This window comes from Amphiura filiformis, chromosome 13 (genome assembly GCF_039555335.1).
Source record: "Amphiura filiformis chromosome 13, Afil_fr2py, whole genome shotgun sequence".
In the NCBI taxonomy this organism is placed as follows: Eukaryota; Metazoa; Echinodermata; class Ophiuroidea; order Amphilepidida; family Amphiuridae; genus Amphiura; species Amphiura filiformis.
This window is the reverse complement of record NC_092640.1, coordinates 25,566,280-25,582,903: the sequence shown is the minus strand read 5'-3', so window position 1 is coordinate 25,582,903 and position 16,624 is coordinate 25,566,280. Positions and strand designations below refer to the sequence as shown.

The following is a 16,624-nucleotide window of genomic DNA, read 5'->3' as shown; positions in this document are numbered from 1 at the left end:
TTTTCCAGAAAACCCCATTAAAATTGAACAACCAGTTCCAAAGATATGAGCAATTAAAGAATTTCCAAAACAAAAGGAAATATTTCCTTTGTTTGGTGATATCTCAAAATCAATATTTCCTATTTCCGACTGATTTTGCTTGATCCCATCACATATGCTGTTATGTGGATCAGGATCCAAAAGCCGCCTGTTCAAATTCTTTTGGGGTTATGTGGCTGTATGAGCATCTTACAGAGCAAACCAAAATATCAATGACGTCCTTTTAAACAAAACTAGTTTCATTAGCATGATTACTAAATTTGTAACAAATTTAACAAAAAATATAAATGAAATTTTGGGCCCATACCTGTATGTATAATGTACCTACTTACCGGGTGCACCCTTCCTCAACTTAAGGGAAATGGGAGCTTAACCCCGTGAGAACTACCTGCCGATTGGCCAAAAAGAAGTTTTAATTATCGATTGGACCAATCAGCAACATTGTTAGAATAATTTCACTATGCAAAAAAATTGGGGCGAATTATTTGCAAAGCTCCATTCTGATTGGTGATTAAAGTGATGATATCACGTAATTGACCAATCATAGGCAATGTTAGAACGACAGGTAGTGCTCACGGGGTTAAGCATTTACAGTAAGCTGCAGCTTGGCTAGGGTACATGTACAATTGAATGATAAATAGGTATGTGTCCTTAGAACTAGTTTTGTTTAGGTCATGGACATTTTGATTTGTTGCCTTACCGCATCAGGTGAGAGTGCTGAGTCGCCATTTGCAGTCTGTTCTTGCAGTAATGCTCCCTTCTCCTGCTTGCAACATGAGTGGAAGTGTTTTTTGGTTTCTTGTAATTTCCTGTACAATTTGGCCCACTGCTTTTGTGCCTAATATTAGAAATGAAAAAACAAAAAGTAAAAAAATATTATAAAAGATGCTGAAGTTTACAGTCTGGTAAATGATGATGGCTTCAAATCAAAGATTACCATCTCAATATTGCACCATACATAATCACCATCTTGCTTGTTGTTCATGGAGGCCGCTTAATGTACATTCGGCATTTATCGGCAAGAGTCTGAATTAATAATAATTTGCATCTCTTTGAGTGTTTTAAAGGTTTGCACATGGATGCAGCTCTTAAGCAAGTGTTTTTGGCACAACAGGTTACACGCATTTAACAGAAACAACCACACGCATTTAACAGAAACAACCACACACTTTGAATCCAAATTTACTCAGCGCAAAGCGAAATAATCTGGACGTACATTAAGTGGCCTCCGTGAGCGACACACAAACAAGGCAGGAGTCGGGACTGTTTGTGTGTGCTGCAGCAATTGGGTTACCCAGCATGAGGACAATTTCTTAAAATCAGTTAATCATGAGATTTTTGAAAGCTGCTATCTTTGAAAACAACAAAACACAAATTCTCTTAGAAAAATTTAATTGATGAGGTTGTGGATCATATATACATAGATATCCCTTGAACTACTATGCTAAAAATATCTCCTTCTTTGGAGTGCGACATTGTAACTCAACTCTCCCCTCAGCATTGCAGTTTATTAAATTGCATGTGTCAAGTAAAACGACCCAAGAAGACACTTTCGGTGTGACAAACGTATTTGTTGTCATAATCACTTGAAATCTCTTTTATCCCCCTTCATATTGAAATAACATGTATATTTATATACTATATAGAGGAATGCCCTTTTGCATGTAATATGATGACCAACATTATGCAGTATCAGTTTATGAACCCAAATGGGCTATTCCAGTTTAAATTCATACACCCCTACAATAGACTTGACTTTAATCTCCCACACAGGGAGTGTGAATTTCAAATTGGGTGACTTGAATGGGTGACTCCATTTGAAATCTACACCCCGGTGTGGGAAATTAATGTTATGTCTTCAATAGGGGGTGTATGGATTTCAGCTGGAATAGCCTGGCCAACTGATAGGGTAACCTATAGACTGTGTATATCACAATCCTATAGATGTAAACTTGTTGATTTTAGAACAACTGTAGGCATACTCTGTCACATATTTTAGACATAAGGGTAATGTGGTATCTTTTACACCCAAATATTGTGTCTAAAGGCAGTATGGTATGTAAAATTGAAAATAATGGACGAGGCATAATAGCTGAACCCATGAATACTGCAGAGGACACATTATTTGGGTGTTAAGGATATTGCAACACCCTTTCATTATATTCTAAACACACAAATAAGAGTGATTTAAAGAGAAAATGTAATTTTTGACCAAATATTTGAAGTTGCTAACATCAAGGTAGATAACATAATTGTATATATGTATGTATCCACAGCGTTTAAGTGATAGAACATGTAGGGCAAACTAACATCTTTTTACTTGACAGTGGGGAGTTGTTGATGCTACCATCGTTTGATCACTCTCAAACAAAATTATACCGTGGAAAACTCTACGGCACATTAAGTATACTCGACCGATTTAGATGAAATATATCAATTCATAAAATGTAAAATGCAAGGGCCGACCTAGCCTGTTTATTTTGCCCTTCTATTAAATTACAGCATACGGTATATTAAAACCTCTTTTAGCCTTGAGATCCAATATATTTCACTCAATTGTAAGATGCCTCTAGCAAAACATGAGAAAAAGGTGCATCCTGCTCAAGTGTTAGACTTGTAAGAAATCCAACTTCATCTGCAGATGTGGCTTTTCGTTACATACAGCGTATATCCAAAAAATGTTATACAATGTCCAAAAAATGTTATACAAAGTAAAAATATTTAAAATACATTTATTGGCTCTGTGTTTAGATTTATCATATCAGAAGAAAGCTCAGAATACGGTAATTACTTTAGATACACAATGGCTTTTATCCCATCCCATATATTACTCATTCCATGCGGGTGTCGATTGTAGACAATTTTTTTTTAAATTCAAAAATTTCGGAAATGTAAATTTTCATGACCATATTTGGAATCAGCACAAAAAATGCATTAAAATGAGTACAAACAAGCCTAGTGTTGGGTCAGTGGTTCTTGAGATAGCTCTTGATATTTTGAGAAAATATCTCAAAACTTGAGACTTTATGTTGAAACCTACATGTATATGGATAGCACACATTCATCCAAAGATATCTAGTACTTTACGTAAGGTAGAAAATCCAAGTTGGTCTATACCTAGCATGGCGCGATCAATACATTTTGAATTGCCTATGGCTCAATGTATAGAAATTGGACCAGGTGAAGTTTGGCATGCCCTAGTAAATTGACTGTCAGTCTGTCACTTTAAAACAAAAGCTGTGAAAAACATACAAAAAATATACTGACACAGCCCACATCATGAGCACTACATTACATACTGCCTATTAAAAATATTTTTTTGATATCACTTTTCTTCTAATTTCTTACATATTTTGGGATACACACTGCAATTATGTCATTATACTACTAACGAATGGAATCCAGTCATATTTCTACTGTACATGCAGAGTATATTTTTAAAATCAATTTTGTTATGAAAACTGAAATTAAGAAATTTATTTATATGCAAATTCAGTTGTTCGTTTATTGTACAGGTTTTCAAAAATTGAAAACCCAATATACATGTAATGAATACGAATTTGCCCTTAAGTGCTGTACATACTTTATTTGGAAATCAAGATTCTTAAATTGGTGCGCAGGTACATTTCTATAAAATTTCTAATAAAAATGCAACTTATGCAAGCATACTGTAAAAGCATGGTATTTTCGGGCCATTAAAATTTTTGAGTTTTGGAAAGAACCCATGTATCTGCGACAGTATATTTTCGCGAATTTATCATTTCCTTCCAAGGAAGAAATTTTTTAAGGAAGCAACACTTTTAAAGGAAGAAAAAATATTTTTGTGAGTGCAGTTAATTCACGAAATTTTCATGTGCCCAAACATTTCATGTTTTACGGCAAATGAGTCCATTAGTGCGAGTGCCTGAATGTTAGGGTGCATACGTAGCCCCCTAATTTTCAAAAATGTAAGCATTGAACTTCTACCTACCCCTATAGTGTTCCACTTCCTAAAAGAACCCCTCATGTGAAATTTGGTTGAAATCGATCATTGTCTAGGGGTCCCACGGGCCGGTCAAAAGTATTTTGCTACTGTAGCACTAAATGCAAAAGGCAGCTATTTGGAATGCAATATATTTATGTAGAAAATGTTAGCTGCTTTATGATTCATTCTGCATAACTACCTTGTCCATAGTTTCTGAGAGTTTTTCAGAGCCCTAATTCACAAAATTAAATGCAGAGCAGCTTTGGGCAATATAAAGTACATAGTTACCAATAGCTGCCTTATGCTATATTTCACTGGAGCTTCATGTGCACACAGTGATATATCTGTATATGGCAAAACGGCTACATGAATTTATGCTGAAGTCACAGAACTTTACGCCCAAAAGCAGAACAATGTCAGAAATGGTACTAACTATGCTGCTGAACACTAACTTAAAAAAGAAGCTTTAAATACCTGGTTGACTGCTTGCTTTTGCATGTTTGATATTTTAATGTCATACATGTATTTCTCTTCAGATTTCCGCTTCCGAAGGTTTGACATAAGTCTTGTTTATCACATTCAAAGTATCAACATTATGAGCAGATGCTTGGTATGCAGTGAAAGTTAGGCCAGCTTTTAACATTCTCTGTGAGAAACCCATGGTCTATTTTGTAAAACTTGTAACCTTTTGTGAACCATGAATCTTAGTTGACTAGATCAGCAAGGGTAGTACACTGGTCTATGCATTTGGGAAATTTGGGCTTCCCAAACCCAGTACCATAATGATCACTTGGTGTATGCATTACTTCCTGAGGCCTATAACAGCCAAGAGTCTGTCAGCTAGTGCTTGTTTCTCCTCTTTCGGTACAACACTACTGAAGAGTGCATGTGGTACCATCTCTGCATTGAGGTGCAGAGGTGCCTTTGGAAAGCTCTGATTTCACTTCTTGAAACCACAGGATCTACGGCCTCATAGTCATACATTAACAGACAGTGGTACAGTTTCAAGTCATTCCATGGTGCATTGACAGCAGACTTGTATGGAAACCACCACAAGCTGCTATAGATAAGGGTAGCAAATAAGTCCCTGACTCTTGGCAATTGTTGTCTTGTTGTAATTATTCCTTGGGGAAGTTGGAGATTCCAGCAGACGGATTTTTATGGCATCATAGAAGCTTGGCCATCAAACATGCTTTGTGCAGTGCTCGGGGCGGGGCTCTGGGTTGCCTCAAGTTCACTTTGTCCTTGCCACCTAAAAATAGAAGACATATTCCACAAACTCTTGATGATCATCTTTTGAAGGCCTAATTTGGGGGTTAAGGTTTCCTGAGCACTAGCTCTCCAAAGTCTCCAAGCATGCCAAGCTTCTATCATCTTCCGAGTGCTTTCTGTATGGGGAAAGGTTCAACTAAGTAAAGACCCCGATCACTCTTTTAATGGCAGTAATTCAAAGTACTTGCGAAATCGCAATAAAAGAGAAACATCAGGCAACTTTGAGACCTCAATCTTTAAGTCATTGAACAGTATAATTTCACCAATGTGATGCCTGCACAACCTGACCACAGGAGTGCACGCCTATGTGTTGCTGAATGGTCACACAGGCTGCTGTCACATGCTAGACTCTGTTGCTTCCATCAAATACCATGCTAACTTTCAGAGAAATGAACAAAACTTCATGAACAGCACTTATATGTGTGAAAAATACAAATTATAGGCCTAAAATCACACACTTTTCCCATGAAACATATTAAAATACATGTGGCAGCTATTATTTTGTACATGTTAATAGCCCAAAAAGCTGCTTTATGTATTTTCCTTGTATTCTATTTCAACAAGTGATAACTAATGAACTCACAGCATCAATACAAATAACAGAGAAGGCAGCTATTGCATCTGCAATACATTAATGAAGCATTTACAAATAGCTGCCTTATGAACATAGGTAAGGAAGAAGATTACGAACTTTGGGCTCCCTGTGGGACCCCTAAACGACTTTCAATTTCGTTTAAATTTCATAGGGGGGATTTTTTTAACCAATGGAACATTTTAAGACTAGGTAGAAGTTAATTGGTAACTATGAGGGCTACGTATGCACCCTACTGAATGTGTTTGGTATCTTCCTGATAAAACTCATGAAACTTTGACTTCCAATGAGAACATCATTTACACTGGGGACCATCTATAGTTTGTGAGGATGTTTTAACGGGTTGCAAATAACTAAAAAATGTATTCAAAGCATAAAATATTCTCCCTATCTCAGATTTAACAAAGCGGTTCTCAAACCACAAGTCTTACCTGTTTTCACAATCAGTGGTGTAGATTTCTTTTTGACATTGGGGGGGGGGATGGGGTTGGAAAAAATGTCTTTAAATATAGTGAATCCGGCACCTTTTGGTGACAGAATAAGTTTATGGTACAAATTCATTCATTCATTCATTCATGTGTTTTATTGTTTAGGTGTTATTTTTGAAGTTAAACTGATGAAATATTGTGCAAAAGTGAAATAAATTCGCACATAGGGATTTGGGGGCTAAAATGGCCAAATATGAGGTTAATTTGGTTAGAAACCTACATACAGGCGTCAACATTGGGGGATGATTGTATGGATCATCCACCCTGGCAAAATATTGGGGTTTATCCCCCCCGATCTACACCTATGGTTACAATTACTTTGGGTATATAACACATTAACAGGTGAAGTAAAACAGGTGGTTTGTGGAAAAACATTTTGAAATTTTTTTTCTAAATTAAAAAAAAGAAAAAAACCCAGTTTTTTAAATCTGGGTTCACACACTGTCTGTATCCTTTCCTTCCTTCCTAAGTAATTTTGCAAGAAATACCGAACACATTTCAACATGAGATCTTTATTGGCTGCACTTTGAAGCAGAAGGAGAGGGAGAGATAGATCACAACATTACCAAGCTGTCAAAACACTACTTGATTGTAGATTCTCTTAGCCTCAACAAATTGGATTCGACTAGTACTAGCTGCACATTAAAATACTTATTTTGAAGGCTGCTGATGATACTGCCTTTTGCTACTACTGCAAGTGCTTCCTTAGATTTGTTATTTCTCATTTCCACATAGCTTGGGGACACTTTCAACTGCAGCAGAAAAATAACACCCAAATCATTTTTACATCCATCCATGCACTCAGTGGGAATAATTATCATACATGTATTGAAACTTATGTTGGGCTATTTAAGTTGAAATCCCTACACCCCTATGGGAAGACATTACCTTAATCTCCCACACAGGGGGTGTAGATTTCAAATGGAGTCACCCATTCAGGTAACCCTGTTTGAAATTCACACTCGCTGTGTAGAAGATTAAGGTCATGTCTTCCATAGGGGGTGCATGGATTTCAACTGGAATAGCGCAAATGTAGGGTGTTCCAAAATACATTTTAAATTTGGTATGATATTTGTTGCCGGTGTGGTACAGTCAAAACTTAACTCTAAAATTGATGGCTAATGCTTTAGATATTTCAAAATAGCTCAATACTTCATGAGAATGAAGCTTACTTATTAAGCTAACTTGACTGACATTATACGCCGTAGAAGTGAGTCAGTGACGTAATTAATCGGATTAACTACCATAGCAATAGATGAATACAATTTTGACTATACCGCCCTGCACTACAACTTTCACGCGGTACCGATGCATTGAACCATAGATATCAAAGAAAGGCTGATCACTCGCACCTGTATGATAAGTATTTTTGAAAAGAGCTGTGTTGTATTCATTCTATGTTTGCTGACATACACAGGTGATTAGTGCAATCTGCTTGTAGTGCAGGGCGGTCTATTAAAAAATTGTATTCATCTATTGCTATGGTATTTAATCCGATTATGACGTCACTTCTACAGCGTATAGGGATAGTGGCCTGAATGTCAGCAACTTTCTGAGACAGTCCAGCACTATTCCACCTTGATCACATTACAACTGATACTATTCCTATCAGTACACCGTCTCAATATTTGATGACTAGTGACATATTTTGGCCGGACAGCTGTGCTGAATGTTCAATAAGCTATTCCAGTTGAAATCCATACACCACCTATAGAAGACATGACCTTAATCTTCCACACAGGGAGTGTGAATTTCAAATGGGGTTACCTGAATGGGTGACTCCATTTTAAATATACCCCTCCTGCGTGGGAGATCAAGGTCATGTCTTCTATAAGGGGTATATGGATTACAAATGGATTTAGTCCAATCTCAAAATAGAATACCAATACCATTAAAAACATTTTTAATTTCTAATGTTACTGTGGTTTCCCTTTACATTTCCTGTACAGAATTTAATTTACAATTTCCTTTTCTGATATGTTCTTCTCAAAATATTAGCGAGCATATACCACTGACTAAAAATAACTGCTTAGTCAGTCATTCCACATGATAAGAAAAAGGAAGAACGGGGGAGATCACAAGACTTGGGGGTTATGTCTGTAAGAATTTGATGCCAGAAAAATGATCTTGTCATGTCGTTGTAGGTCAAATTTAGTTTAAACTGGATTTGTACAGAGGATTCATAAATTTAATAGCAGGGTTGGCGTGATTTAAATTTTTTTTTTCTTAAATCACTGATTTAAATCAATTTTTCATTTAAATTTTACCATTTCTGATCAATTTAAGTTAATTTCTTTCTTAAATTGACTGTTTACTTCATTCCTAATGCTTACAACTTCTATTTTAAAATCAAAATAGCTCTATGATGTCATTTTATCTATTGCTAATTGATCTTCAAGGTGAAGAATTCAACAGGTTTTTTCCCATGATTTTACCAAATTTTTTCATGCAAAAACATGTTTTGATTTTTTGTAAATTCCTGATAGGATTGCGCATATATGTCTAGCATTCGACTGGTCTCTTTTTACTTCATCATGGGGTATAGCAGGTCTTGGAATAAAAAAAAAAAGATTTTAAAATAAAAAAAATCACAGCTGATGATTTTTGCTGCTTAGCAACCGAGACGATGGGCAATACAACTTGAGTCACGTCTTTGACGATCTGATAACTGAGGTAAAATCAACTGGTAACTCGGTTGCTAAGCAGCAAAAATCATCAGCTGTACACAGATCGTCACTGCAACAATAGCATCGATAAAGGAAACTGTGAGTTTCCGAAACATCTGCAAGTAAGTGAAAATATTTGGACTAGTTGTTTGAAATTACAAATATCAGATGACCTTAATCTCCCAAATTAGGGGGTGTAGATTTCAAATGGAGTAACACCCATTCAAAATCCCCTTCCCTTTTTATGGAAGATTAGATTAGGGTCATGTCTTCCATAGGGGGTGTATGGATTTCAACTGGAATAGCCAGCCGATACTCACCTTCCTGAATCCTTCCTCGGCCTCATTAACTTCTTTGAATCCATTCATCATCTTCTTGTGGTAGTTTTCTTTCTGCCACATTTTGATGTTACTATGTACTTCATTCATCAGTTTATTTTCCATCTGCATGTGAACCTCGCACACTGAGTCGGCTTCTGTAAGGGCAGCTTTCCAGGCAGATTTTATGGTCCCATATTCTGGTCCTACAGTAACAGATAACATTGTCATAGATTACTAGTATTAGTATACATGTTGGCTATTTGCTAGTGATGTGTTACGTGCAAGCCGATTATCACAATGTCAACTGCTTTTGAGCCCTGAACCACGGTCAAAATGATCGCCGGTCACACAGAGTCAACGGCGATAACATCATTGAAATGCAAAAGGTGCATGATCCAATTAACACTACAGCTAATTATAAAAAACATCATCACTTTTTTGTTATTTAGACAAAGCTTTTGAAAAACAAACATACAAAAAAAAACACATTCCTGTCAACGAGCCTGAGGTGGCTAGAACAGAATGGATGACAAATTCAAAAGATGCCTAAAGAACACAAAATTTAATTTGGCTAAGGCGACCGGAAAAAAAACCCCACACAAATTTGTTCTAAGGGCCCAGCTTTGCACTTCCTAGCACATGCCCCTAAGAACAGCAGTATTTTGGCAGAGGTGGATATTATTTTGATTGAATTTTTTTTGAAAATTAAAAAAAGTTTCAAAATATGTTTGCAAAAATTGTTCAGATTTTTTATACTTTCTCATTGGATCATGCACCTTCTGATTTTTTAGGGTCATTTTAATAGCCTTTGTCAGTGCAGATCTAGTATAAGATACAACGTCTAGCCTTTTCTAGGGTCTATGGACAGGACATATAGCCCCTCTTCCACTCACCCTAGCATGATAAGCCTGTCTACAGACACAGTCTAGTACTTCCTCATTCTTTAATCACCTTGATGTGAGGCTGATATTCACAAGATAATGATTTAGACCATGGAAAGCAAAACCATGATTTCCTCATTCTGACTACACTTTCATTTCAAGGGCTTATCAACTGCAAGAAGGCCCTATCTGCAATAGCTGCCCTATAGATATTGGACAATTCCATTTTATATAATTGTACACATACATTGCATGATACATGGCAGCTATTTCCTCACTGTGACTACACTTACATTTCAAGGGCTTATCGACTGCAAGAAGGAATATCTGCAATAGCTGCCCTATACATTTTTGAAGATATTGGAAAATTTCTGCATTTTGTATACATAGGACACATGGCAGCTATTGCATTTATATATTGGACATTCTTACCCTCAATTTAGCATTTTACACAGGTATACAAAATGCATGTTATTCAGAATACGCCAAGTTAAAAAAAGAAACATGTTTAGCATCCCCTCTTGCTTCCTTTTTTGAAGATTCTAAAAAAAATTTCTTTTTATTTTCTAAAATTTCAGTTATAACTTAAAATGAAGAGGTTTGAGAAATTCTATAACCTTCTATAGCCTTACATGTATTAGAAGCACTTTCGGAAAGTTTTGTGATCAGTAGAGGGGCATAACCTACCAGAAAAACAAAATAAAAAAGGCCTCCTGTTTTTTTCCTGGTATAATGTATACAAATACGGACGAAATAGGGGTTTTGCACCATTAAAAAATACAAGCCCCTCCTTGTTCCTTATTTTTCAAAACCTGGACGCTAAACATGTATTTTTTTATTCGGCCTTAACTAGTTAAATGAAAATTGTTATGGCTTTTGTTAACTCTGATTATCTTGGAAACTACCGTATTAAAACCATGGTTTTAGACATTGTTCTCAGGACTCAGCAATTCCATGTTTAGAATTTCAGCACCAATCTGCGAATCGATTCTTATTCATTTCAAAATTGAAACCGATGCTTGCCCAATGTACATTACATACAATAGGCTTTCACTGCAGAATGATATTGTTTCTACAAGATTTGAAAGTTGACTTTACAGATACATTGAAACCAGTAGAGATAACCAGTAGAGAATGGTTTCCTGCTTCGCTCAGCAAATGCAGCAATTTAAGAACATTAAATCCACAAAATTTGTTCAAAGTATATTGTCTGAGCTCTAATATCACATCCTGACTGATGGATCAAAGGGCTATTCTTGTTAAAATCCACACTACCCCTTTTGGAAATATCTTCCACAGGGGGAGTGTGTTTTTCAAATGTAATTGGCCAGGATTAATAATTTTGAAACCCATACTCCCCCTGTATTATGGCTTTAACTATGTCTTTCACAACTGGAGTGAGTATTTCAAATGAAAGTTATCCTGTCCAATTATCTATTCTATTCAAAACTCATACTCTCTTTGTGGAAGACTTTAGCTAAATCTTCCACAGGGTAGTGTGGATTTTAAATAGAATAGCCCAAAATTTAGAAACAGGTTGTTTTTAGGCCTCAATGTCAGACAAAAACACAATATATGAAAAAAATCATATCACCCACCTTTAATACAATGATGGTATGGTTCTTGCTACAAAATTTTACATTCATCATCAACCCAAAGAATATCTTCCCCATTCCACTGCACAACGTGATTGCACAAATCAATAAAGCGAATCCAATTACGTCGTCATGCTCATGCATGGGTCTCCACTTTAAAGGGTTCATTTGCTACTCAGAAGGCATGGATTAACCCTCCATGGGTCATTAGTGAGTTAGGAAACACTACACTTTTTTCGTTGGGTTAGTGCAAGACTGTCTAGATATGATTTTGCATTTTTGTCATTTTACAGAAGCATAATAATCTATTAAATCTGCCTAAAATGTCACTTACAAAGTTCTTGCATAGAAAGAATGAACAGTTTACCAACCCAAAGTGTTACAATTAAACATGACAACAAATAAACACAAATCCCGGCCGGCACACAACCCAACTTGAAAAAAAAGCAAGAGAATGTGCCGGCATGGGAATCGAACCCACGACCTTCCAATCTCTAGACGGACGCCTTATTCATTAGGCTACTAGCTCCCACTGATAAACGGTGGTTAAAGCTGGGTCTAATGTTATAGCAGTCATGGTATACAATATACACACAAACAAATATTACGCAAGTACACAAGTGAAGGAGATCATTACTGATGCTTAATCGTTCCCCATTCAGTTTCCTCTTGTAGCGAGCAATCGTTCCCCATTGTGTTTATTTGTTCTTGTGCAGGATGCGTATCCCCATTAACTACTTTTCTTGCATAGACCCAATGATTTGTTTCTACTGAGTGACCACTGTTTTACATTAATAAGCATCTCTTTGAAAAATCTAAAGCGTAATAAAACCTGACACTAATTATACTAATTATAGTATGCTTCTGAATATCAAAACACTAATTAAAGCCTCAGATTGGATAAGAGTTTCCTTTCTCTTGACCCAGAGGATGACAGTAATAATTGCTCACTTGATTTTTAGAGAGATGACCTTCTTTTCCCTTTTCTCCTCTCTAAACTTCCTTTTAGGCCAATATGCTTATAGCTTTTTAGCTTGGCTGAGCACTTTGGTTGAGTTGGGTCCCATCAGCACTCATGTGTTTCCGTACGGAGCGACCATTTAAAACAAATTATTTTGCTCCATGGTGCAAAGTCGTCACAGGAACGTGATTCCACATTTTTTATCCTCTCCATATTGTGTTCATCCAATTTTATTAACCTGGTATCTTAACCCTATGAGAACTACCTGCTGATTAGCCAAAATGAATATTGTGTCCAATTTTGAACCAATCAAGAAGGGTATAAGATCATCTGCATTATGCAAGTTTGACCGTAATTAAAGCCAAATCATAATTGGCAATTGAAATGAGCATTTCAAGTTACCAACCAATCAGAAATGCTGTTAGATGACCAGTAGTGTCCAGGGCGTTAAGCTTCTACCAGATACCTACCTTTGTCAATAAGATCATTCCATTTTTTACTCCAATGTTTCAACATCTTGGCATACTTTTTCTCAATCTCGGCTCTTTCACTGATGAGCACTGTGAGTTCTGTGGAAAGTCTATAACCATCGCCCATCCGCTTGATGGTCTTACGGAACTGACCGATCTCCCAGAAGCTACTGGAATCATCTATCGGACTCAGCTGATTGTCGCCGCTGCACGTCGACATTTTGTTATTTTTGGTTTTACTGAGTTTTGGTAAGATTACGTAGTGGTTCTCATGGAATGGCACTGAAAGTAGAAAATAGTGAAAACAAAAATGATTTTAACATTTTGCACATTTTTGCAAGCATTCATTTTACCTCAATCACTTACACATGAGTCAAAATGGTCTGATCCCCAGTGACATAGTTCATTAAAATTAACCTTTATTCAGCAATTACATGTATTACTCTGCCCTCAAGTTGAGGAGTTTTTACACTCAACAAATTCAATGCATCTACATACATAACATGAGACAGTAAAGAACTGTGTCCACAACCCGGGGGTCACCCACATGTAATGGTGGTACGGGTATGTGCGGCAGTCAACTGTCCCTTTTTAGACTCTCCGCAGTTCCTTAAGACCCACATTCATTGAGCTTCAAACTCTGAAAATTGTAGCACTGTAGCTCAAATTTGGAAAAAATTTGAATTTTTTTTAGCTCCAAAGCCTATAATTTGGCCCAACTTTGGTTCATAGACCCCTAAAAAAATGTTGAAATTTTAGTTCATCAAGCCCCTATTTTGCCCCAAAATCAGTTCTTAGTTCCTAAAGTTCGACGCGGCACACTCCTACTAAAATTTCAGTTGAGTGCCCCCCCCCCCGAGTCCTGACAGCTAAGTACACTTGAGATGCTAGTCAATGCAGAGTAACAATGGGCTATTCTATTTGAAATCCATACACCCTCTAGATGGAGACATGGGGTTACCTGAATTGGTGACTTCATTTGAAATATATACCCCTGTGTGTCTTCCAAGCTCTTCCAGGGAGTGTACGGATTTCAAATGGAAGAGCACATTCTAAATTCCTTTTAAGCGTAGTATTCACATAGTACACATGCGACTGTGCGCATTGGACGTTGTTCAAAATAACATGCACTGGACAAATAATAATACACAGATTTTGTTAAAGGGATCCTGGAGTATAATGGTGTGCAATAAACAAATCTGGAATTCTCATCAAGCCAGTACTCATTCAAGATACATAAATGCCAAACTATCATCTGTAAGTTAGAAAGTACTTTCTGAGCCTCAACAAGAGGTTCATTGCACTCACTTTCAAGATGATTGTACAATTTGGTGCAACCTGGGTAGTCGACAATGAATGTGGACTATGATGTGCGTTTGTAAACTAACTTACAAGTTTCATAACTTGAAATCCTTGTTTTATGGTTGTAGCAATAGGCAGAGATGTAAGTGAGGTAATGATCCACTTCCTGAAAATTATGCGAGCAAGGCGAGGCATCCAACGGGGTCCATGGGGCGGGGTTCACCCCCTCACAAAAATTTTTTGCCCCATTTCCGAAGTCTTACATCTCTGAATAGGACACAACATGAGAGCCCATGGCTGTCCTAATATTTGAGGAATTTGTTAATGTATTTCTTTTTAACATCAATTCGACAAAAAACTCTTCTTTTGGTTGCCCGGGCTAGCCCCAATATGGCCCATGTATACAAAACTGACTCAAACTATTTTTATCAGTTACTGTTAGTATGTTAACATATTATAAATTGTAAACAAGCAAGGGGACTTTATGCAATATGCTGGTTTGTATTGATTAATTATGAAATTAATATATTCCTACTCGTTAATTAATATTCCTACTCGTATAATAGTGAGCCACTTTCAATACATTAAATGATGTAGGTTCCCTGACGCTGAGTATATCATCCACTCTGTTCTGATGATTATGTTCAGATGATGAGACATATGGAGTACAAAAATGTTGTTTCTGTTCAAAAATAAATTCTGACCGTATCCATTGTACATGTAGTACAGTGCAATATGTTCGGAGATTTTACACAAGTATGCCCCCTAATGCAGAAGTTGTTGACTTCTTTAAATACCAATTTAAAAAACCAAACATTTGAGTCACAGTACATGAATTGTATCCATCCTCCGCAGTACTTTAACTTTGTAACTACATACATGTGTCTTGTCTCAAATTGAAAGTAAACCATGTGCGTATTTCGCAGTAGCAGCAAATCGTGCGCATTTGTAGAAAGACAATTTGTCCGGATGTTGTGACATAACCATAAACCATACGCAATTGGCAATCTCAACTTGAGACGAGACACAGTAAAGCTAACACACAGAGCTGCAAAGTTTTTAATTACACTGATAATTATCGTAGCCATTATTTTAATAGATGTTTATATTTCTCTGACAGTTGTCAAAATTGAATAGCAGCACACAGCATGGATCAGGTCACGTTCAATGGTAATGCAAGCTATCAAAGAAGATATCTCACACTTCCCACAATGCATTTCTTCCAGTTCAATTTTCTGTACTGTTTTGCTACTTTTGCAACATGGGTCGATAGTGGCAAAAAGTACACCGATGAACAGAGCACATCCACATCTTTGCAAATTGTTTATTTCCGGACTATCGACCCATGTTTAGCCAGTTTATTCTCAAAATGAAAACAACTTAGGAATCTGTACAAAGTATTAGGAGTGTCATTTGATGTAGTGAGGTGATGCTTCATGTTGCAAAGGATTCTGGGAAGGATAAGATATCTTCTCTGGGAAACTATGAAAAGCTATGAAAAGGGAGAAGCACCCTTTATTTTGGTTGAGTCACATACAGTATTGCCATTTTTCCATGCCAAAATACTCTGTAACTGCTCAAAAGTAGCCCAAATCTCAGTTCAAAAGTTTCAAAGGAAAAGAAAACAACAATTTGGGCAGACATTGTTGTGCGTTTTGATTTTTGATGCACAGCTGATCTGAATGCAACATTGAGACATGCATACAATTTGTTTTTACCAAAAAACAATAACATCTGACCTTCAAAATTCACCCAAATACTCCCAAATGTGTGGGTAAATGACCCTTGTAGCACACCTGAACCTAAGAAGCCTCATTCTTTATTTTGGTTGAGTCAAGTGGGTGTGTAATGTCAAACCTGTCTTTGAAAGAATAGACGTTACGCTCATTTGACTATCAGGAATGTTGAGCAATCTCTATATATGCCTCTCTCCTTCATAAACATTGCTGATAATTAAGTCTCCGGTTCATCTATAGTTCGTTCAAAATGAAAGTGGTATTGCATCAAATTTCTTTGTAAATAAACAGCCAACGCTGATACTGATATAAATATTAAACCCACTCTATTGCTGCAC

General features: G+C 36.7%; 1 protein-coding gene across 5 annotated transcripts in view; it reads right to left on the bottom strand.

Moving 5' to 3' along the window:
- LOC140168164 (protein kinase C and casein kinase substrate in neurons protein 2-like) overlaps positions 1-16,624 on the bottom strand; it is a 93,083-nt gene that overhangs the window by 44,920 nt on the left and 31,539 nt on the right. For all 5 annotated transcript variants that reach the window (XM_072191489.1, XM_072191488.1, XM_072191490.1 and 2 more), the window contains exons 2-4: positions 13,249-13,530; positions 9,342-9,544; positions 740-877 (exon numbers count right to left, since the gene is read on the bottom strand). In XM_072191489.1, coding sequence (XP_072047590.1) covers positions 740-877; positions 9,342-9,544; positions 13,249-13,468 — 561 coding nt within the window. In that variant the 5' untranslated portion in view covers positions 13,469-13,530. The remainder of the gene's footprint in view (positions 1-739; positions 878-9,341; positions 9,545-13,248; positions 13,531-16,624) is intronic.